General features: G+C 41.6%; 1 protein-coding gene across 1 annotated transcript; it reads right to left on the reverse strand.

Annotated features, from left to right (window-relative positions):
- Positions 1-1,636: 1,636 nt before the first annotated feature.
- LOC119660188 (arrestin domain-containing protein 3-like) lies at positions 1,637-19,925 on the reverse strand. Its single transcript, XM_038068602.1, has 4 exons — positions 19,602-19,925; positions 2,770-3,137; positions 2,133-2,682; positions 1,637-2,065 (listed from the first exon to the last, which is right to left on the reverse strand). The coding sequence occupies exons 1-4, from the start codon at positions 19,714-19,716 to the stop codon at positions 1,704-1,706; spliced, it is 1,395 nt and encodes a 464-aa protein (XP_037924530.1). The 5' UTR covers positions 19,717-19,925; the 3' UTR covers positions 1,637-1,703.
- Positions 19,926-20,637: the final 712 nt, after the last annotated feature.

The raw sequence follows: 20,637 nt of genomic DNA on the forward strand, positions 1-20,637 counted from the left end.
GTGTCCCCTCGGGAAGAACGTAGTTATCTTCGCAGGATACCAGGTCGACCCAAGTAGTATGCGCCCGCCGCCGCCCAAAAACCAAGCAATATCTGACTTCGCTAGGTCAGTAGATTCCTCTCAATTACGGCGTTTTCTCGGCATATTCAACTTTTATCGGCGTTGCATCCCGAACGAGGCCGACATGCAAGCTGCGCTCACCGAATTGTTGAAAGACTCGCCTTCAAAGCGCGTGACTCTCGTATGTAGGACGACCGTCATAGACATCTTCCAACGCTGCAAGGATAGCATCGTTAATGCCACAATTATGGCTTTTACCGCCCCGTCCGGCCCTCTCGCCTTTCGAACGGACGCCTTTAGGCACGCCATAGACGTCACCCTGGATCATCGTCGCCCCGACGGTAGTTGGGTTCAATTGGGATTCTTTTCTAGGAAGCTATCGTCGACGTCGCCGTACGATCTCGAACTTCTCGCTGCCTTCGACACCGTTAAACACTTCTAACGTATCTTGGAAGGTAAACAGTTTAGGCTTGTCACTGATCATCGCCCACTGACTTTCGCTCCCGAGCAGAGCCCTCAGAAAAGGTGGCCAGAGATGGTCTTTCCCCGTAGCAGCCGAGCGGATGGATTTCGTCGTTTTCTGCGTACCGCCCACTTTATCTTTCCTGTTGCGTACTCTTCCGTATTCATTTAAACGCAAATAAAATCCTTTTTGCCAATGTCGTGTATATTTCATTAGAGTGTGGTCCAAGTCGACATGATATCTCGTTCCCCACCTAAAAATGCACTTCAGGAAATTAATAGAAACCATCCTGATTAGGCTAACGCGCCTTTTGTGAATCGTTCAATACAGTTTTACATTATTGTTCTATGCATAGCTGGAGCTGTTTCGCTCTGCAAATCCCACTCCCTAGTCCCCTTTCAAGAAAATGGGCAGTGAAATACCACAAGTTTTTTTCGCTTGTACTTGGAGTTACTTTCTTTTTGAGAATTGTGGGGTCCGAAGTCTGCATCAACTTAATGCCGGACCGGACCAAATGGGGAGCAACTTACTCCCTCTTTTTTTGGTCACCGGACCACTCGATTAGGGCTTAGCACCCAAACTTTAAAAGAATGTCAGGCGATGACGGCTTTACGGTTTCTTACCAGGGCAGAGGCAAATCGTCAGACGCTGCCTCACCTCTGCCCTGGGAGCAGCGTAAACGGAGCGGCTCCCAGATGTTAAGTGCTCTTTTCTATAATTCGCAGAACACAACATGACTACGAATTATATTGAGCGCAAATCCGCCTTCCTGACCAGAGCTTGGGCCGGCCCGGCATTAAGCTGATGCGGACTTCGGACCCCACAATTCGCAAAAAAGAAAAATATTGTCAGCTCTGGCCAAGCTCTGGTAAGGCGGTTTTGCGCTCAATATAATTCGTAGTTATGCTGTGTTCTGCGAATTATAGAAAAGAGCACTTAACATCTGCGAGCCGCTTCGGCCTCGCTGCTCCCAGGGCAGAGGTGAGGCAGCATCTGATGATTTGCCTCTGCCCTGGTAAGAAAGCGTAAAACCGTCATTGCCTGACATTTTTTTTGCACTTGGAGTTCTTCAGAAACGAAGTAATTCGTAAATAAATGAACAAAAAGTAAACAGAATAATAAAAAAATCTTTTATTTTATTTCGTATGTGTATAAATAAGGAGATATGCACACGATATACTTATGCATTCCAACCAATTGGTCTAGGCTTCACATCAGGCTGTTTTGGCGGCGAAGAAGGCTGGTCTGCTGGAGGGACTGGCGGATACATCGGAATAGGACCAGGAGTCGTAGCTGCCGGATTAGGAATAATACCAAGATTCAACTCTTCAGGTGTTGGTCCAGCGGCTGGAACATTCGCAGGTGGTTTACTGGGCGTAGTGTGTCCTATTGTTGGAGGAATTGGTCCGGAAGTAGGAGCGTTCGGACTATGATAAACTGGATATTTTGGTACAAACGGTAATGCTTTGCCATACTTTTCCTCTTCATCTTTGTCTACAAAGAGCTTTCCACTGTGTGTTGCTTCTTCGTAGGCAGGAGGGGCTAAAAACATATCAAATGATATTATTAACACAGAATTTCTTAATTATTAAGGTATATAAAGTCTCACCTATTGAACTGTATGGTGGTGGTTGCCCGTCACGTTGACCATTCGCTTGGGGCTGCATTGTAATTACGCTGTCACCTCCTGCAACGGTGCCCGCCAAAGGAATAGTTCCAATTGTAACTGGCACGGATATATTCATATTTGTGTGTAGTCCAGCAATTTTAACATTGATTTCCAAAGTATATTTCACTTTGATTATACTGCAAGTTTCCAAACTCGACGGAGCCACTGCGGGAATTTTCAGGAAATCTTTATATTCCTTTCGGCTCAACTTTAAAACGGCTCCCAATTTTTTCTCTGCCACTTTCATGCTTTCGGTGCGATGTTTTGCTTCTGGAGTTCGAGTTGAAAACTCAGTAGTTTGGACCAACTTGATTTTCACTTCTCTGCAATCGACATTCGATTCGTTGCCCACAAATATTTTAAAGTCAATATTCTGTCCAGGGGCAAATGCTGAGTAAGGAATGTCTGCGTTGAGGACGATTGGATCGTTTTTGAAATAGAAACATGTCCCGCAACAAAATTGTTTTTCTTCCTTCTTTTCTACAGGTGCCTAGATAAGAGTAGATTCATTTGAAAAAGGAAGAAAGGATTAACTTGAAAATATGATATTTGATGTTAAAACAAATATGGAAGTTACCCTATAAATCGGATTCGTATTTAAATCAAGTGGTGAAATGACAGTAAATGGTTGTCTGAAGATGTTATCATATTTCCAAGGCCTATCGATTGCTAAATTGACTTCATATCTAATTTGTCCGTAAAATCCATTGTAAGACGTCGGCACATGGGGTGGAAGTTGAATTTGGAATGGGTACACATATTTGCCAGGATGTAATTCGAAGAAATTTCCAGTATCCTGGCCTAACACCACTGTTCGTGAGGACAAGTACTGCTCGTCACCTCGGAAGGTTTCAATGTAATTCTCACTTTTCCCTTCAGCAGTTTTTCGGGAACGGCTTTCAGTCCAGCGCACCTGAGCGAACCCATTGATTGTAATGTAGATTGCTGAAATTGAAATAAATTACGTTAGCGTTTTTACAAGTAAATGCCGGCAAAATGTCAATTCTCTTGTTTTTAAGTAATTCTTTGTTAAAAGATAGAAGTTTCACTTTCTCTGTTATCTTCGAATTTATCAGCTTTGCTAGAAAAATTCGTATATGGAAGTTCTAAATAAAATTAAAGTTCACTGTAGCTTTTAACTTGGCAATCTTTGCAAATAATATTGCAAATTGCAACACAGCCTCGATTAGTGTATATAATATCGTAGATAATACATAATACACAAATCAAGCTAAAATCTGCGTCGCAGCATCTTGAATACATTTAAACATATTTAAGTTTAGCTAGACTTACATCGATAGCACGCATTAGCCCCAATCATCCTCCACTCTCTTCCCTTGAATGCAGTGAGGATTTTCATTGAAGTCTCATAATGTCAGACTCATCAAATCCAATTACAATTGATATAGCGAACATTGTGTTGCTGTTAAGAAGCACAATAACATGGAAGTTATCGCTGAAAGCTACCCTACTTCAAACAAATCCAACCATTACAAACCAGATAACAAATCAGTTCAAACCTTGAAATTCTGCCATTCAAAGTATCCAGAATTCTTCACTTTAATTACGACAGAATTCGAGCAATCTTCCCTTGAAAGCAATCAGCACCCACCCGAATTGAACTTTAAACCACCGTGAATTCAATATTGGGCTATTACATATCTCACTTATCTGGAACTCTGTTTAGTGTATTCATCACATCTAGTATCTTTTACCCTCATAGGGGTTGTGGCTCCTTTCCCGATCAATTCAAAGAATCAATTTCTGGGAAAATAGTGCTAATAGATAATAAGGCCATGTAGTTATGACCGTTCGAACCAAAACATCTCCATGGGATCAAGGTTTTACGACTTCATGTAAAGAATATTAACCACGCGCATATAATTCAAGCTGTTAGTACTTTTACAATTCACCTCCTACTTTTCGGGTACGACGGTGAAATGCATTTACCCATACAGTGCCGGACTCCAGTCTCAGGCAGACTATACTATCCCAGAAACGGTGATCGCATTATCTCAGGCTAGACCTATTCAGTGTAGAACCACAACCCCGTGCTCCAGGGAGCCTCAGGTACCCTGTGGTCGCTCCTATCCATCTCCTTCTTCTTCGCCACCCCGCCTTTCATTTTTCTTCTCAAACGACGGTTTTCATATTTTCCTTGCTTTTCCTTAAAATTGTATTATGTAAACCTCCATTCAGTATATAGAGCGATCGGGATAACTCCTGTTACCAGCATTACTGCTGGTTGTGAAACGGTAAAATAGGCGGACGTAACCCGCAAAGCCCGTCGCCCCCCAATCGTGGGAATGGTATAGAAAGTCGGAGTCAACCGTTTTTAACAGCAAAGGATGCCTACTGGATAAGGGACTTCCGACAAATCGCAAATATTCTGAATGGGTCCTTGTCTGCGGTGTTCACCTTCGTATCCATGAAGCCGAGATATTTCATCGCTGGCTTTGACAAGACCATGGTTTCATCAACCCGAATAGGAACGACTGTGGAAACCTTCTGCATGGTCAGGACGACCACTTCCATTTCCATTTCCAGACTCAGCCATCCATCTCCTGAGCCGTCACTTTACACGTCACATTGCCAGTCTACGCTGGGCTTGTTTGACCATGCGTATGAGACGCTCCAAAGATTCTGACCAAGGGTAGATCTCTGGGTCGCGCGCATCCCCAATGTGACTTCCATTCTAAGCTGTCCTTACCGGGTCTCTCAACATACGCAAAATGTATTTCTATTCTACGCCTCGACCATTCGCACCACCCCGCAAAATTAAAGATATTTTTTCCATCTAATGTCGCAAGGAGCACCCCCAGCATCATGTGGACCACTTCCTCAATCGCATTGATTATGGATAGACCCGCTCTGATTTCAGATTATTTTGGTGAGAAATCTAGTCAGCCTTAATTTGATAAGCCTCTCAAGTAGCTGTAGCTTCCATCCTAAGCTGTCTTTACCAGGTCTCTTAACATACGCAAAAGGTATTTCTATTCTGCGGCTTGACCATTTGCACCATCCCGCAAAATCGAAGAGGTTTTTTGCATCTAATGTCGCAAAGAGGACCAGCACCACCATTTGGACCACTTCATTAATTACATTACCTAATTACATTACATAGGCCTGCTCTGACTTCATAATATTTTGGTGAGAAATCTAGTCAGCCTTGACTTGATAAGCCTCTCAAGTAGTTTCACCGCTATGCTCAATTTACTAAGAGGTCGGTACGCTGCCGGCACCTCGGGGTTGTCTTTGCCTTTATTTATCAGCACGAACTCCGCAACCTTCTAGTAGGAGCGGTGAGTTGCAAGTCGGCAAGTTTCAGCGTTTCGCTGGAGATACGATCCGCTCCTAATGCTTTTTTGTCCTTCATGGACAAGAACGACTCTTCCAATTCCTTTATAGTGAAGAGTAGGCATTCCTCAGTACACCCGCTCTCTCGTCGCCAGCGTCAGTTCTGATGGGGTTGACAAGATTTCTGCGATTTTTTCCAATGTTTTCATGGAATTTGGTAACCAATTTACACCCGAGGCCCCACGAGCACATATTAATGTCAATGACTCGCCAGCAGCGTGTTTTCTGCCTGCTGTTTTCGTGGTGAAATTCCTTTCTCTCTCTTTTATATTGCGAATCTAAGTTCTATCTCACCTTGGACTCTTACACGCTGTACAACCCGCCGAAGTCTGCAGTGGTGGAAAGGCTCATGTTAAGTTAACCAACGATTCAATCGCAGTTCTTCTTTCCACATGCGGGTCTCATAACTCCTTTACCTCTGTTGAAAGAGTTTTGATAAATTTGCCAGCATCGATTTGCCGGATTGTCAACCCACTAGATATTTACCGGACATACGAATAATGTCGGAACATGTTTGTCACTTAGGGTGAAGTGCACTGATGATCATTGGGCGTGAAATCTTCCAGTACCCGCCATCGTTGCATCGGTGATACTATAGACTCTGTAGGAAAGCCACGTCAAGGATAGTCCCCTCACCACAACGGCGTTGAAATTTCGGAGTGCTCCAATACATTGCTTGCACCGAGAATTAGACTGAACTATGCCTCATTCGAGGGCTCAGACGCTAAAGTCTCCTACAACTTTTACTTTACTGTCCGTGTTTCAAGCCTCGTCATCCAAGATATCGAGTCTATTTCGAAAAACGAACAGTCGTTCGGTGTGAGGTAAACGCAGTTAAAAGTCACTTCCGCAGAGCAAACCCAAATGAAGTCACTTCCTCGACTATGGTCCTGTTGACCGATATATGGCGGTACCCCGATGGTGAACCACTATCTCAATACTGCTCGCTGAGGAGTGTTAAATCAGCTTTTCTTTCTTGTTCAATTTGCCCCATCAAATCGCAAAGAGCATTTTCCCGATGTTTTCGTTTTATGCGAGAGTTCACCATACTTATAACATAAAGTGCTTCTGTTCTGCCCTTTGCAAACCTCTGAATGTTCTCATAAGCCCATCTCTTTAAGCAGGGGGTTGGAACTGCCCATCGCTTTATTTTGCAAATTCGTCGTAAAATTTGTCCTCTGGTATTAACGTATGTGATTCCCACCTTGAATTGTCTCACAAAATGTATTCTTCTTGTCAGTTTTCGACCTAAGTTCAATGAGTATGACACCGATTTGAATCTGCGGGAGAGATTTAACGTCTACGACAACGTCTTCTGGTTTGACGTCATTGTGGATTTCACGAAGAAATTTCGCGAAAGATGTCCCTTCGCTCGATTGGATGACAAGGGTCTCTGACCGTGGTTTGTCACTTATCTTTCATCGTAGTTGACACCGACCTTGCTAGCGTTGAAGTACGGAAGGCGCTATCCTGCGCTATCGTGGCATTGTTGTTGTTTCACTGGTGTGTCATAGGGTCCAATAGTTCCTCCATCTCGATTATGTCATTTTTGAATTGCATAGAAATGTTACGCTAAACGATGGTAGCAACCTTCATTTTCTCTAAGACCACCCCGAACTTCATGAGTAACCTTTCTTCGTCTACAATTGTCTTTCGGATAAAGTCCACCCACTCCGATGAGATGACTTGCGTTTTCGCCTGATTAGGGAGTTTGCCTATCTTTCTTCCCGACAAGGGAGTGGGACGCAGCTCGAAGCATGCTATTTTTTCTTATCACTCTTTTTCCGACCACAAATTTGGTTGTCAGAATTATTAGCCTCCACAGTGCACTCTCTTATTATTAATTGGTTTCTCAATTGGAGCAGCGGCCTTTCTACCTTTTCATTAGTTAACTTTCAGAACTTCGCACCCCCTCCCGTTTTTGTGATCAGAAGCGGTGAGCGTGGTGTATTGCCGTTCTCTCTAAAAATTTCAGATGTTGTCGGTTATGTCGCCGTAATTGCCGTTGTTTTCAGTCCCGCCTGAAAGCTGCTATTTCTGATAAAAAGTGTAATCGGCTTAAATGACCCTTAAATGATTGTTTATGTGAGCAGCGTGGTCACGCATGGGTTCACAGCCATTCTTATGGAAATGTTGTTCAAAGAGGGGATAAGGCGCTAGTCAGGAGTCCGCCTCAACGGAGCCTGTACCTTCAGCCTTGCCAAGATTATTATCGGGACGGAGTCATCTGTAACATTAACCTAAAAGCCACTTTTACAGTAGTAATAGTGGTGTAGATACGGAACAGAATGGCAAAGCTGTCAGCCAATGTGCAACTAATTTTGAACCGTTTGCCAAACCGTAAGTCCATGTCACGGCGACTCGACGTCGCAATCGTTGTTCAAATTAGTTCACTACCTCTATACTAGCTGTTATCCGTGGCTACAAACTGTGAGATGTAACTTTGGCAGAGCCCTCAGCTTAGATGTTGTCGCGGATTCTATGAAAACTCTACACCATCCTTTTGCACATATGGGTCATAGGATATATGTTGATGTATACAGTTTCAACATTCTCACCAAATTTCATACCAGTAGTGGTACCCGTTTCTGAAGAAAATTCGATTGACCAATAGATCGAAAGACGGAGCCTAAACTGATTTTGATAAGGTAAATAAATTTGTTTCTAGTTCTATTTACTCGCTTCATCGGGGACCACCTAACTTCGTTGCTTCATCACAAAGATACTATTCTACTTGATATATCAACTGGACTTTGCTTTATAGTGTTTGTGGTCCGATATTATCCTTATAGACATACAGACACACATAGATTCTGAAACAGATAGATAATATAGGATATACTGTCTCTTCCTTCTTCCCACCATTGCTCAAAGGTAAGTAAAATCGATTCACCAAAAAATGACCTAAAATAAATTTCACTCATGGCATTGGAACACGCTTCACACAAGATCCGAACAACGAGCATTTTTCTGCTCCCATATAAAAACACAGGCGAAACAGTCGCGGAACCAACCTCTACTTAATGTTGGCGTTCAGATAACTGCATTCTTACGACAATATAGCGAAGGTGGATCTAACTGTGTTAACGCATTGACTAACATCGAGCTCGGTAACTTTGCTGGCAGAAACAATGATTCCTAGATATGCAAGTTGGTCAATCTCTTTAGTGGACTGACTATCAATGCACTTAAGGAAAGGGCAATGACCAGTCAGACTGCGAAGATTGGGTTTATTTGTGTTTATCTTCAGTTTGATTCTACTTGCCTCCTTTTCGGAATCCAGAGCCAGAATACGATTTTATGGAGTCATACAGCGCTCTGATAATAACTATTAGTTCCTGCGAGGAGCTTTCTTCACACTGTTTAAAGCCCTCTCGTATTTGATGAAGAGCATATCAGATATAATGACATAATGACATAATGCATCATGATCACTGTAGAAATGAGGACATCGGCGATCGATATGAAGTTGCACCGTTCATTGGAAAATTTTAAAAGAGGTGCCTTCGATGGTGTGGACAAGATCGGCTTGAACATTGAAGCCGATGGGAGACGACCAAAAGATCGTCCTGAATCATTTTGACTCAATTCACTAGATGGGGTTTTGAGAACAAAATGGCGCAACCGATGAAAATCATCCGACCCTTCTTCTGACTGGGGCAAAGGTTGAACAAGAAGAAGTTTATTTTCAAGTAGTCGTTCCATTATAAGCAAATCTAAAATATTAAGAAGCTGAAGCATTCAAGAAAGGATTCAACGTATAAGAAGGTGTAAAAATGGAAAACTGACTGCAAAATCAACAAACTGGTAAATTTTCCAGAAATTTCATTGGAAACTAAAGGCCAGGACTTTACTTTTTGTTTTCAATGAATTATTTCGTGCGGTGCCAATCTTCTGAAAAATTTAAAACCGCTGTTCCAAGTAAAGCACATGTTGAGATAACTATAGCGGGCGTTCATATCTCCAGACCCAAAAAAAACACTAACCAAGGATACAATTGGCTCCGTAGAACTTTCCAAGCGTCAATGGAAATGGGAGTTACAAAGCTGTTCACGAAAAGGCTAAAGATCCCTGTTCAATGTGCATCAGTAGACAGTCACAATGAATTTTAGAATCTTTTGTTTTGAAGTGGAATGGGAGGTGTACCTTGAACTCCATGTCTCAACTTACAACTTAACAAATGTTGCTAAAGTTTGAATGAATGGTGTAATGATCCTTTAGGAGAGTGATTTAGAGTATCTAAATATATACCTGGATAGCCGATTAAATTGGAGGAAGTTAATCGAAACAAAAGTACTGCATCTAATTCTACTACTTGAGTACAAACGTCTGCTCCACGAAGCCATCTTAACGTCAATCTGAACTTATGGGGTTCAGTTCTGGTGTGCAGAACTGAGCCTAATTGGTGCACCTGCATTATCATCAATGGCGCAACAAAGGTATCTGGACTAGGCCTGCCTTAATAAGAAACTTCAGACATTCCTGTTTTGCATCAAGATCAACCAATTTGATATCCCTAAAAACTGCATAGCGTCCTGACCTATGCCATCGCTTCATCTGAGCCAGGGTTTGCCTCGTCTTCTTTTCTACCACAGATGTTGCTCTAATAGACTTTCCGGGTTGCCGCATAGAGAAAATCTGATCTGTTGTTGATTTTCCTCGAGTGAAGCCTCTTTAGCATGGACCACTGATGTTCTCGGCGTACGGTTATCGGAACTAGCAAGATAGCGGCGTAGTGGGTATCGGAACTAACAAAATAGCAGAGAATATCTTAGAGATGGTACTCAGCCATGTGATCTCCCTTTCCATGTATGAGACAGATAATATCTCCTTGCCAGTCATCAGGCATTGATACACTATCCCACACTTTCAGCAGATATTGATGTAATTGGGCCCCTCCATATTTAAGCCGCTTCGGTTGTAATTACATCCTGCCGAATTGTTTAAGCCGATATATTGCACAGATTGTTTCTTCTATACTTGATGGCGACAGTATTTGTTCGTAGTCTTCAGTTGGTGGGACCTCCAACTCGCCGATATTTTGGTTGTTGAGCAGTTCATCAAAATACTCAACCCATCGCTCCAATATCGTATATTAGATTTTCTTCCATGTCTCGGTAGGATGTGGATCGCGGTGAATAAGGCTTTTTCCTGCTGGCTTTTTGGCAAAACTTTCGCATCTGGTGTGGCTGCTCCCTCGAGTTTACAGACCTGTTGGTTATCCCAGGCTTCCTTTTTCTGTCTGTGTAGCGGCTTCTCCGCTCGATAAAGCTCGTGAAAAGTATCCGTGCGGGCTCGCGTTCTTTGAGAATGGAACGTTACTCGGTATACAGCATCCTTTCATTCCGCTGCTAGTTTACATTCATCGTCGAACCGGCCGGCCCGACTTTGTTTGCAGCTGGGGCCAAGCATGTTCGTTGTCGTATCAATAGACTTTAGTATCTGAAAATTGTAGCGGGCTCAAAATTGCGTCAATATGGGAAGAGATGTCATTCCAGATAAAGAAGTATAAATGAAGACTAGCCTTCCACCCTAACCCTGATGTGTCGTTTAAGTGCTCACTTACTTGAAAATTAAGTGTCATGGGTCAGAAATCTAACGTTTTTAAGCAAAACAACTTGACATAGCAACTTTGGTAACATATCCTTGTCTTCAAATAGCGAGAAAATAGGTGCATATTGTCACAATGGACGAAAAACTCGAAAATTGTATTTCGACAACATCAAACAAAGGTAGTAAGTTTGAAGAAAGCTGGTAATTATGATTTGAAAGGATTGGAAAATTGGCAAACGTACCCTGGTAAACCAAAATACCTCAACAATATCCTAATGGTGGCATAAATATTAGCGTTAGTAACACTGCGCGGCCAATTATATGTAAATATTGTTGTAGCAAAGTCCATAGGCCTGCATGATTCCATAGGGTGCCCATTGTGTCTAGAAGATGTGTAAGGCACTGTGGCGCGGCAGGATTCGCGGCATTCGAAATTTATTTCGAATGTTGCGAATACGAACAAATAGATGGCGCGGAACTCTCCACTTTTAGAACTCGACACGGGAGTGGAGGATTAGCGGTGAAAAAGTGCCGTTGATTGGGACAGAAAAGACCGCATGGCAATAAGCCGGTCTCTTCTGCCTCAATCACCAAGGAGATTGGAAGTTCGAGTCCACACAAATATCTTTACAAATTTTGCTCACTATATTTTATTCTATTTCGATTATAGAAATATGCAGTCGAGTCGTATAGAATAGCCAATTTGAAGTGAATTTAGTAAATTATATTCATATAAGCAAATCGTTTAAATATACAATTTTGTTATGTAGTGAAAAATGCATGTTTTATTTGAGTTGCAGAGTTCGGTTGTCGGTACTCTTCCGGTGTATCATATTTTCGCGACCCCGTTAGCAACTACTTTGACTTTTTCATCAGAAATGATAAGTTTTCCTAATATAATAATTTTGCAGATGTGTAATTCTACACTAAAGCACTGAGAGAATGGCTCGCCTCAAGGTTTATTTGCTTTGGAATATTAGGTCTTGCATATCCGTGAGCATAAATTTCTTACTTGATTTCCCTTTGCCATATTCTAACATTCTCACAGGCTCTTCTCTGATTACTGTGAGCGCTACTATTACCTCTAAAGTTCCTAATGGTAGTCACGATCTCTTCCTTGTTGAGGACGTACGAGTATAATCTAGGATGGCGTACGGCTTTAAAGTCTCCCATCACAATCCTCTAAAGCCACTTCGAATTTGGATTAGTTTGCCCGAGAAAGTGCGTCATCACGCCATTAGGCCATATTCACTTGTGTATAAAGGTCTCTCTGTGCGTCTATCCTCGATAAGTGTTAAGACATATACCAGAGCAGCGCTAAGAAAAGTTGTGGAATATTTTTCTTCAAGCTATATCATTGCAAAACTAAGGCATTATTATTACGGACGGAAATTATAAAAACCCGGATCATAAACCTGTCCGTAACCCATTTACCTGAATTTCAATTTTGCCACTAAATAACTCCATATCTGAACTATTAATGAAAATAGTAGTCACAAAATAGATCAAAGGAAATAGTGACTATCGAACCCAGAGAACAACATCAGAACTGAGACTAATGCATGCAGACAGGTTTACCTTTTGACAAAACTTGAATCAGTAAGAATTTGACTTTATGTTTCCTCCACGAGCATTTTTTGCTAATTTATCTCCTCCATGTCAAGAATGAGTTACAGGTTAAAAGACCCAACCGACATTCTTCACGTTATTTATTCAAAATGTATCTTATCTAGATTTCTTTGCATTCGCTGCAAGATTGCGGCAGAACTGTACAATGTGCGACCTTCATGCTTGAAAATTAGACATTTATTTTTAAGTTTGACGATATTACTTGAGAATTTTAAACTTGTACATCTTCATCTTTCTCATTTCTGCATATCAATCGAGTTTCAGCTTTTCTGTTGAAAGTGGTGTTTGTTAAAGGTTCATTATTTATGTGTGAAATTAGATTGTATTTTCCCCCCGAAATCTTGTATCTTGTATGTGTACCAGAAAATGTGTTCCACACTTCTCCTTTTCTGAAATGTTGAAATTTACCCAACAAATAGGAAACAGAAAACACAAATAACGCAGCTCCTTAAACAAGAAGTTAATTTTACGTTTGGGGCCAATCAGCCAACCAAATCTAACCTCCTCCTAAACTAACCTCACTATTTAAATTGGCAACTGGTGCCCGTCGAAGTCGTGGCCACGCTAGTGTTTTAGTCATCTTCAGAAAATGGTCAGGACTCTTGGTATTTTGGCCATTAAGGAGCAATTGCACAAAATTTACCCATTTTATGCCTAATGCAACGGGATTCACACCGACTCGTCGTCACCCTTAAATTTTTTACATCAATGAAATTCGTTATTTAAGCAATACGGTTCGACCTGAAAATGAAATAAAGGACTAAAAGAATCTGAGAACCTTGCTGATCCAAATGAAGACATCCAACGAGAGAGAATCGAACGAAATTTATATGTGCATGGCCTTTGAGATTCCTTGGGATCTGACGGTAGACACACCTTGAGATGGCCTTTTTAACTATTACACCATCACCTCAGGCTGCTCTTGCATTTGTAGCGAATCTTGCGAGGAAAAATCATAAAAATCACTATGAGCCCATATGATGGTGCCACCCAGAAGGACCCACCAGGTTTTGATCCCTATTCTGACAAATCCACGGGAAGAAACCCCAAATGAACCCTCTTCGTGTACTTTTGGATAAGATGTACAATTTCTGTTTTGGTGCACTTGACTGCTATGCAATGGAAAGTATTCTTTTATTATTTATTAATATACATCATTATGAGGAGAGTCCATAACTTATAAGATCTGGTTGACTTCGAGGACATTCAGGTAAGTGGAAGTTGGTACTCATGCATTAACCCCTTGGGTGTATGGTTGAACATGAGTTTATTTCCCTTGCTTTTCATATAGTTTAGGATGACTTTAGGCAGCGTCAAATAGGAGTGCACCCTGAATGCTAGAGACCTAGCGACACATGAAAATGCAAAATAATACATGTTGTACTGAGGTAGAATTTCAGAAAAATTTGAAGCCCGAAGCGGTGTCCGACAGGGTTATATTTTGTCACAGACGCTTTTCCCACTCGTGATCGGTGACGTTTCTCATGCTCTTTGAGTGGAGGACCAGAAAAGAACATGCCTTCTTGCCTTAAAGACTTTCAACCCGACCTCACTCAATGGCCATACCACGCCGTCCAATATCGTAGGAAAACCAACAAGTAGGTCGTCCCAGAATGATACACGACGCAGAACAACGGAAGAAAAGTGCTTTTAAAAAGTACCTAGGGGAAGCGGAAGAAGTTTGCCAGAAATCATCCTTAATTGCAGCGAACCTCCGCAATCACCTAACAGCGGGATCACAGTAAAATCGATCGATGGTGAATTCCTACACATCCACTCAATAAAAGCTGAGGCAGTAGAAGTATCATACGAGTATGCATTCTAACATGGATTTTCCTTCCTTTATCGAGGTATCTGAATAGCGAGATATTCGATTCCACGTACGTTATCGGGAGGTTATTTGCATTGGTAGTATAGATAACTTGTGTCTAAAAGCACAAGGCTGTTATACGGAAACCCACGGTTCAAATCTCACTGGTGGCAGTAGGATTTGTATCGTGATTTGCAGGATCGTCGCAGTGCGCTGAAGAGTCAAGCTTACCAGTCACCTGCGGGAAAAGTAGAAAGAAGCTCAAGACCCAAGTCGAATGGTAAATGATTCCGTTGATGAGACATGTTTTCAATTTACCTAAAATTGGGAATGACCAAAAGGAACTTCGAGAAAAGCAAGCGAAATATGCAAAATAAAATCAATTAAAGTCAGAATAACAACTAAAGGGATTACAAAATCATACATGGTAGAAAATAGAATAGAACAAAGTTAAAAAAACTGTTGTCTCTCCATCCGACAAACCAAAACGAAATTGAAAGACGAAATAGGCTATCCTCCAGAAGTTTCTTACAAGCGTTCCGCGGTGAGCGCCATTTCGTATGAATTTTTGTGGTGATGAACACCAAAAACCGCGCCTCATGAAGATTTCAGACATGAGAAACATCAATTCAGGCTTCCACTCAACATTTCCTTTTATTTTTGCATTTCTTCTTCTTCCAGTTCATTTTCGCGTATCCTTTTTGTGCGATATTCCTTGTTTTTTTTTGTGTATTTCAGGTTTCGGTGGAATCCCACGTGTCATTTTAAGGACACGTGGTATTTTTGTAAACTGACACGTGAATGACTGCAGTGTCGAAAGAGAGAGCCGACTTCAGGAGAGCTTTGCGAGCGGACCTTTACAGTCAATTTTACCACCTTTTTAGGTACACTTTCGGATAGCTCTCTCTCTAGGTCGACTTCGGCCGACTGGGATGGGCTTTTGGTTATCGTCCAATCCTCCAGTCTTTTTCATAAAAGGTTGATCGATTGAGAGAGTCTGAGAAATACTGGAGCATTCATCTCACAAGAAGAAGATTGATATTTGCACTCTATAATAAACCCGATGCTCTGGTGCCGAAAGCTGCGACATAAAAGGCGAACGCGGTACAAATGGTGGACCTGATGCCGAAATAGATGCCTCTTGGCAACTTCTCGATGCAAAGACTTGCAACGGTGATGGCTACATAACGGATGCATCATTACTGGCGACCTCAATGGTCATGTGGGTAAAAAGAGAGACGGCTGCAGGTGTCATTCGGGAAATGGGTTTGGAGCACTCAATGAAGGTAGCAAGCATATCGTCGATTGTGTAGATAATCATGACTTTGTACTTGTGAGTACATGTTTCATCAGACGCTTGTCTCATCTCCCTATATTTTATAGTGAGAACAGTAAAATGGAAATCAACTATAATCTCATAAGGCTCCGACATTTTAGCACCGTCAGTGACCGAAAGGCTGTTGCCTATAGCTTTAGCATGACGATTTCCAAAGTTCCAAGAAACCCTGCCTCTACTACAAATTTATCGATAATAAAATGCTAGAAAAATGCTAAATTTGTAAGAAGAAAAAGAGCAATCGCTCTTACCCGAGTGGTCCATTACAAAGATCTATACGATAAACTGGACACTCGTGATAGCGAGAGTGATCTGCATACAGGATATGGGTCACTTCTGATAAATCGAGAAATTTGTTCATTATCGACTTCCACAACGACTATCGACATTTGGAGCAATTCCCCCTGTCAATGTTATTGAAGCCGTGGAAGCAATCAAATTAACGAAATCCAGAAAAGTAATAGGGCCTGGCGACTTTGCATCTGGGCTCTGGAAAGCAAAGAGGTAGGGCCCAACACTCAACTCTCGGTGAGGAGGGTAGAACAGTATCTGACTGGTAAGAAAGTGCCGTAGTTCCAATATAGAGTCTGCAAATTATCGTCCGATCCGGTTCAAGCCCCATATCTGGGAACTCATACAATTAAATGCCACTAAGAGGGCAAATTCAATTTTTATGAATGGAAGCGACCGAACTAATGCAAGTGACATTAATAATTAGCACTTGCAATGCAAATAATGCCTTCCACAATTCTCAAAACGAATTCATTCGAATTAATTACATTCAAAAGTAGCAAACGAAAAGCACCGCCACATTGCAAATAACGTGAAGTGTCAACAAACTGTTATCTGTCACACATCGTAAAAGTTCAATTTTCTGAACTTTTTTGCGTGCCGCGTTGGGCATCGTACTTGTTGTACGTCGGTGTGGGAAAAAAAATTCTGTAGCATGTTTACATACCGGTCCGAATTCACTGTCACTGTAACCTCATTTTCCTCAAAAAACCAGATACCAATAATTCCAGCTGAGGAAATTGCACACCACACTGTGACTTTGGGTGAATGCAAAGGCTTTTGATGCAATTCTCGAGGGTTGGTGTCAGCCCAGTAGCGCATGTTTTCTTTGTTAACCGACCCACACAAATGAAAATGGGCCTCATCGCTAAAAACAATAATAGCACCCTCGGGAACGCCATCAAGAAGCTCACACGCGTTCATCCGAGAATTGAAGTCACGTTCTGAAAGTTCCTGCACTATCGCCATCTTATAGGGATGAAAATGAAGATCATCACGAAAAATTCTTCTCACAGAACGATCGGATAGTCCAACGGCAGATGCGTGTTTGCGCGTAGAACGCCGTGGCGATCGCAACATTGACGCTCTCACTGCTTCAATGTTCTCAGGTGATCTAACGGCCCGAGGGACTCCAGTTCTTCCTTTTGTTGCACTTGCACTTTGTCTGAATGTAACCCATGTAACAATTGATTTGCGGTCTGGGACGGGAGCCAACGGGGCTAAATTAAAGCGATTCCGAAATGCACGCTGTGTTGCAATAACCAAACATCCGCTTGAAAAGTAAACCTCAACGGCAAAGGCACACTCCTCACTATTCTAACGCATGATGGCGACTGAACCGTGTCGGGACAAAACTTTACAGTATCCCCTCTTGAACGAGACCACTAGCGCTCCGCTATGACATCAACTAACTGAGTGGCACGCATTTAAAAAAAGGAAGTTATGCTGCCGCACCCTGTATATTGCTTCATACAAGTCCATGTAATGAACTTCATTTGACAGCTCTCTCACTCCACACCACGCAGTCATTCCGTTGTTGTGTTTCGCCCTTTTGTCAAGAACTGAAAATCTACTGATGGAGTACATACTGCGTAATTACTCATGGAGAAACACTATTTGAAACATCGCCGTTCAAAAATGGAAAGTTCCCCTCATGCAACATGGTCTCACATTGAAACTGAACAAAACTGAATTTTTGACGGTCGGTCCCCATGAAGCTGGCACTGTCGCTGTCACTGACAATTATAATAATAATAATAATCGTTGGCACAACAATCCATATTGGATCAGGGCCTTGAAGTGTGTTAGAGCACTTCATTCAAGACCGTGGTCAGTATTACGCTCGCCCGAGATTATTACCCTGATTTGACTCAGGTACTCATTCACAGCTGAGTCGACTGGTATCCGACGTCAAATCACGATACAAATCCCACTGCCGTCAGCGAGATTTGAACCGCGACCTTCCGTACGGCAGCTTTGTGCTCTAACCACTCAGCTTTTCGGACACACAGTGATAGTTACCTATCCAAAATTGAGCGATTTAAATATCTTGGATCAAAGTTATACGACATTAATGGCGTCTTCCATCCACTGGCCAACATTGATTTGACTGTCGAAGTTGATGGGAAAAAAACAAAAGGCCGGCCGAAATAATGTTGGCATTATACGCTGGATGGTGATTTGAAACCCTCGTGATTGCATTCAGATCAGGCCTTCGACAGAATAAAATGGCGCAGCAAGACGAGGCGACCCGGCTTAAGAACGGGACAAAGACTGCAGAAGAAGAAGATTATCGTGGCCAATAATTCTGCATAAATAAATTGCGGTGATCATGCACCTGATGCACTTACATGCAGGGTGCAGCCGGTCAACTGTTTTCGTGCAAAATACAGGTAAAATATTATTTGGCAGACTTGCTGCGTGCATCAATAAAATTCACTTCAAATTGCGTTATCTTATATCCTATTGTTCATTTTTGAATGATTGGCTTCCACTGTTTGATAATAATAGGGCATAGGTTGTCACAATTAATCTTATACTGAACGATTTTGTATCCCTTCGCTCCCTTTTCTCACGGCAATAAGGTATTCAAATAACACCTGTACTATCTGAAAAACTAAGGAAGCGCGCCCGCATGTTATCAAGGGTTAGGGATGAGATGAAGACCAAGCAACATACACGTCCTAAGTTAATGGATAATGAAATGAAATTCCGATTAAATTTGTTTTAATTTAACTAAATGCTTCACCTACTATGGATTGAAATCCATTAAAAACGAGGAGATGTAATGCTTTCGTAGAACCTCACGCGCCGAAATTATTTTCAAGGTCACAAATACTTTACAAAAACCTAGCCTAAGATAAGATATTTCGGGTAAACTGTTTATTTGAACTCGAAACTTTAGTACCAAAATACTCGTATAATGCAATGATTGAAGACTGATCACCACTCAGTATTCCATTTGCTGCTTGACCCCCACATCAGAGCGGTGTCCAATTAAGTAATTGTAACAGGCAAGTGGAGTAATGCCAATTGAGTTATAAAGTAATTATTTGTGTACATATACATAAGTGTTGATCCCCTTTGTTCTTTAATGCTTTTAATTCGATTTTATGGACTGTAACGAACGGTCATGCTTGGCGGCTTGATGACACCCTACTATTTATCGCAGTAGGCGGAAAGACAATATTTGTATGTAGTGGAGATTGTTATTAGGTACTATCGTTAGAAACCCTTTTGATATCAAAGATCCAATTCCTTTGAAATTGTCATATTAAAAACCCATTTCTGAGGGGCTTTCTCGGGGTCGAACAGCTTTTGCTCTGGATATAACACTTATATGTATTATCTTTAATTACACTTTGGATTTCACGAAAATAGGTAAACCTTTCTATTTCTCTATCCCTCATATTCTCAGTTAAACTGGACCAACCTCTTATGGTTTTCTGCTTCGTGGTAACGAGTTCGCATGCACCGGAAACTAGCTGACCGCTGTAGTATACTCCATGTGGATTGTTATCAAAACGAATAGTACACTCGGTGGACATTTATCTTCTTTTAACCGAAATATCGGAAATGACTATAAGATCGCACAGAACACAAATTATTCCCAAAGGGTTCACTTTTCCCTGGAGAAATTTCGAGCCCACAAAGTTCAACTGGAACTGGACCACTCTCCGCCGTGGAGCAACTCTGCTCTCGGTCCGAACGATCTAAAGACTAAAAGTACGCATCTTGACGCGGAAATAGAAAACAAGTCTGAAAGTCCCATTGTATGGGGAAGGGGAGCTCATTTTACGTAATCAAGGTACATACGGACTAGCAGATAGGCTGAACCTACGTTATACATGAGTGAATCGGTTGTGGACTGCTACTAGTTTTTATGGTTACCATGGACTTGAATGTAACACGCGTTCTTCTGACTCAAATGTGCCAACATTCGAAATTCGGAAGATACTTAGATTTCAAAGTGTAGGCCCTGAGATGTTGGTTGACCCTGAAATGTGTTGTATCTTTCTATTATATTTTCGGATCGCATCTACAGTCATTTAAGTTGTTAACCCTTACCATTCTTTTGAAAAATGGAGAATATTTAAGTGAATTGGGAGGAACAAAAAAATTATATGGGTTTAATCTGCTTGAAAGTTTTCTGTAATCACCTGCTCCCGTGAATTAGAATTTTCCCGCTGGTATTCAACAAAGCTACCTACCATATTAATTTTCTGTCAAAATAACTGATTATACGGAGACTCGTGAGGACCATAGAGAGAAAATCCGAGCCATTCATTCTATTATATCATATTATCTCTATCTCAGGCACCCCGGGCAATTTCGGATTTGAAGAAAATTATCCCATCTTTCATTCGTTCCTCAGGCCTAGTAACTTAAAAGTAGTACACCGCGTACCTCCTGCTAACGTTACTGGACGTATTTAAGAAATACTCTTAGGGACTAAAATTTGACATTGC

The sequence above is a fragment of the Hermetia illucens genome, chromosome 6 (assembly GCF_905115235.1).
Source record: "Hermetia illucens chromosome 6, iHerIll2.2.curated.20191125, whole genome shotgun sequence".
Lineage (NCBI taxonomy): Eukaryota > Metazoa > Arthropoda > Insecta > Diptera > Stratiomyidae > Hermetia > Hermetia illucens.

Excerpts from the sequence above, each read along its gene's own strand:
- LOC119660188 (XM_038068602.1), bottom strand. The coding sequence starts at position 19,716 with ATGTCCACCGAGTGTACTATTCGTTTTGATAACAATCCACATGGAGTA. Across the intron at positions 3,138-19,601 it reads GAAGCAGAAAACCATAAGAG|CAATCTACATTACAATCAAT; the intron begins GTTGGTCCAGTT and ends TTTCAATTTCAG. Across the intron at positions 2,683-2,769 it reads ATACGAATCCGATTTATAGG|GCACCTGTAGAAAAGAAGGA; the intron begins GTAACTTCCATA and ends ACTCTTATCTAG.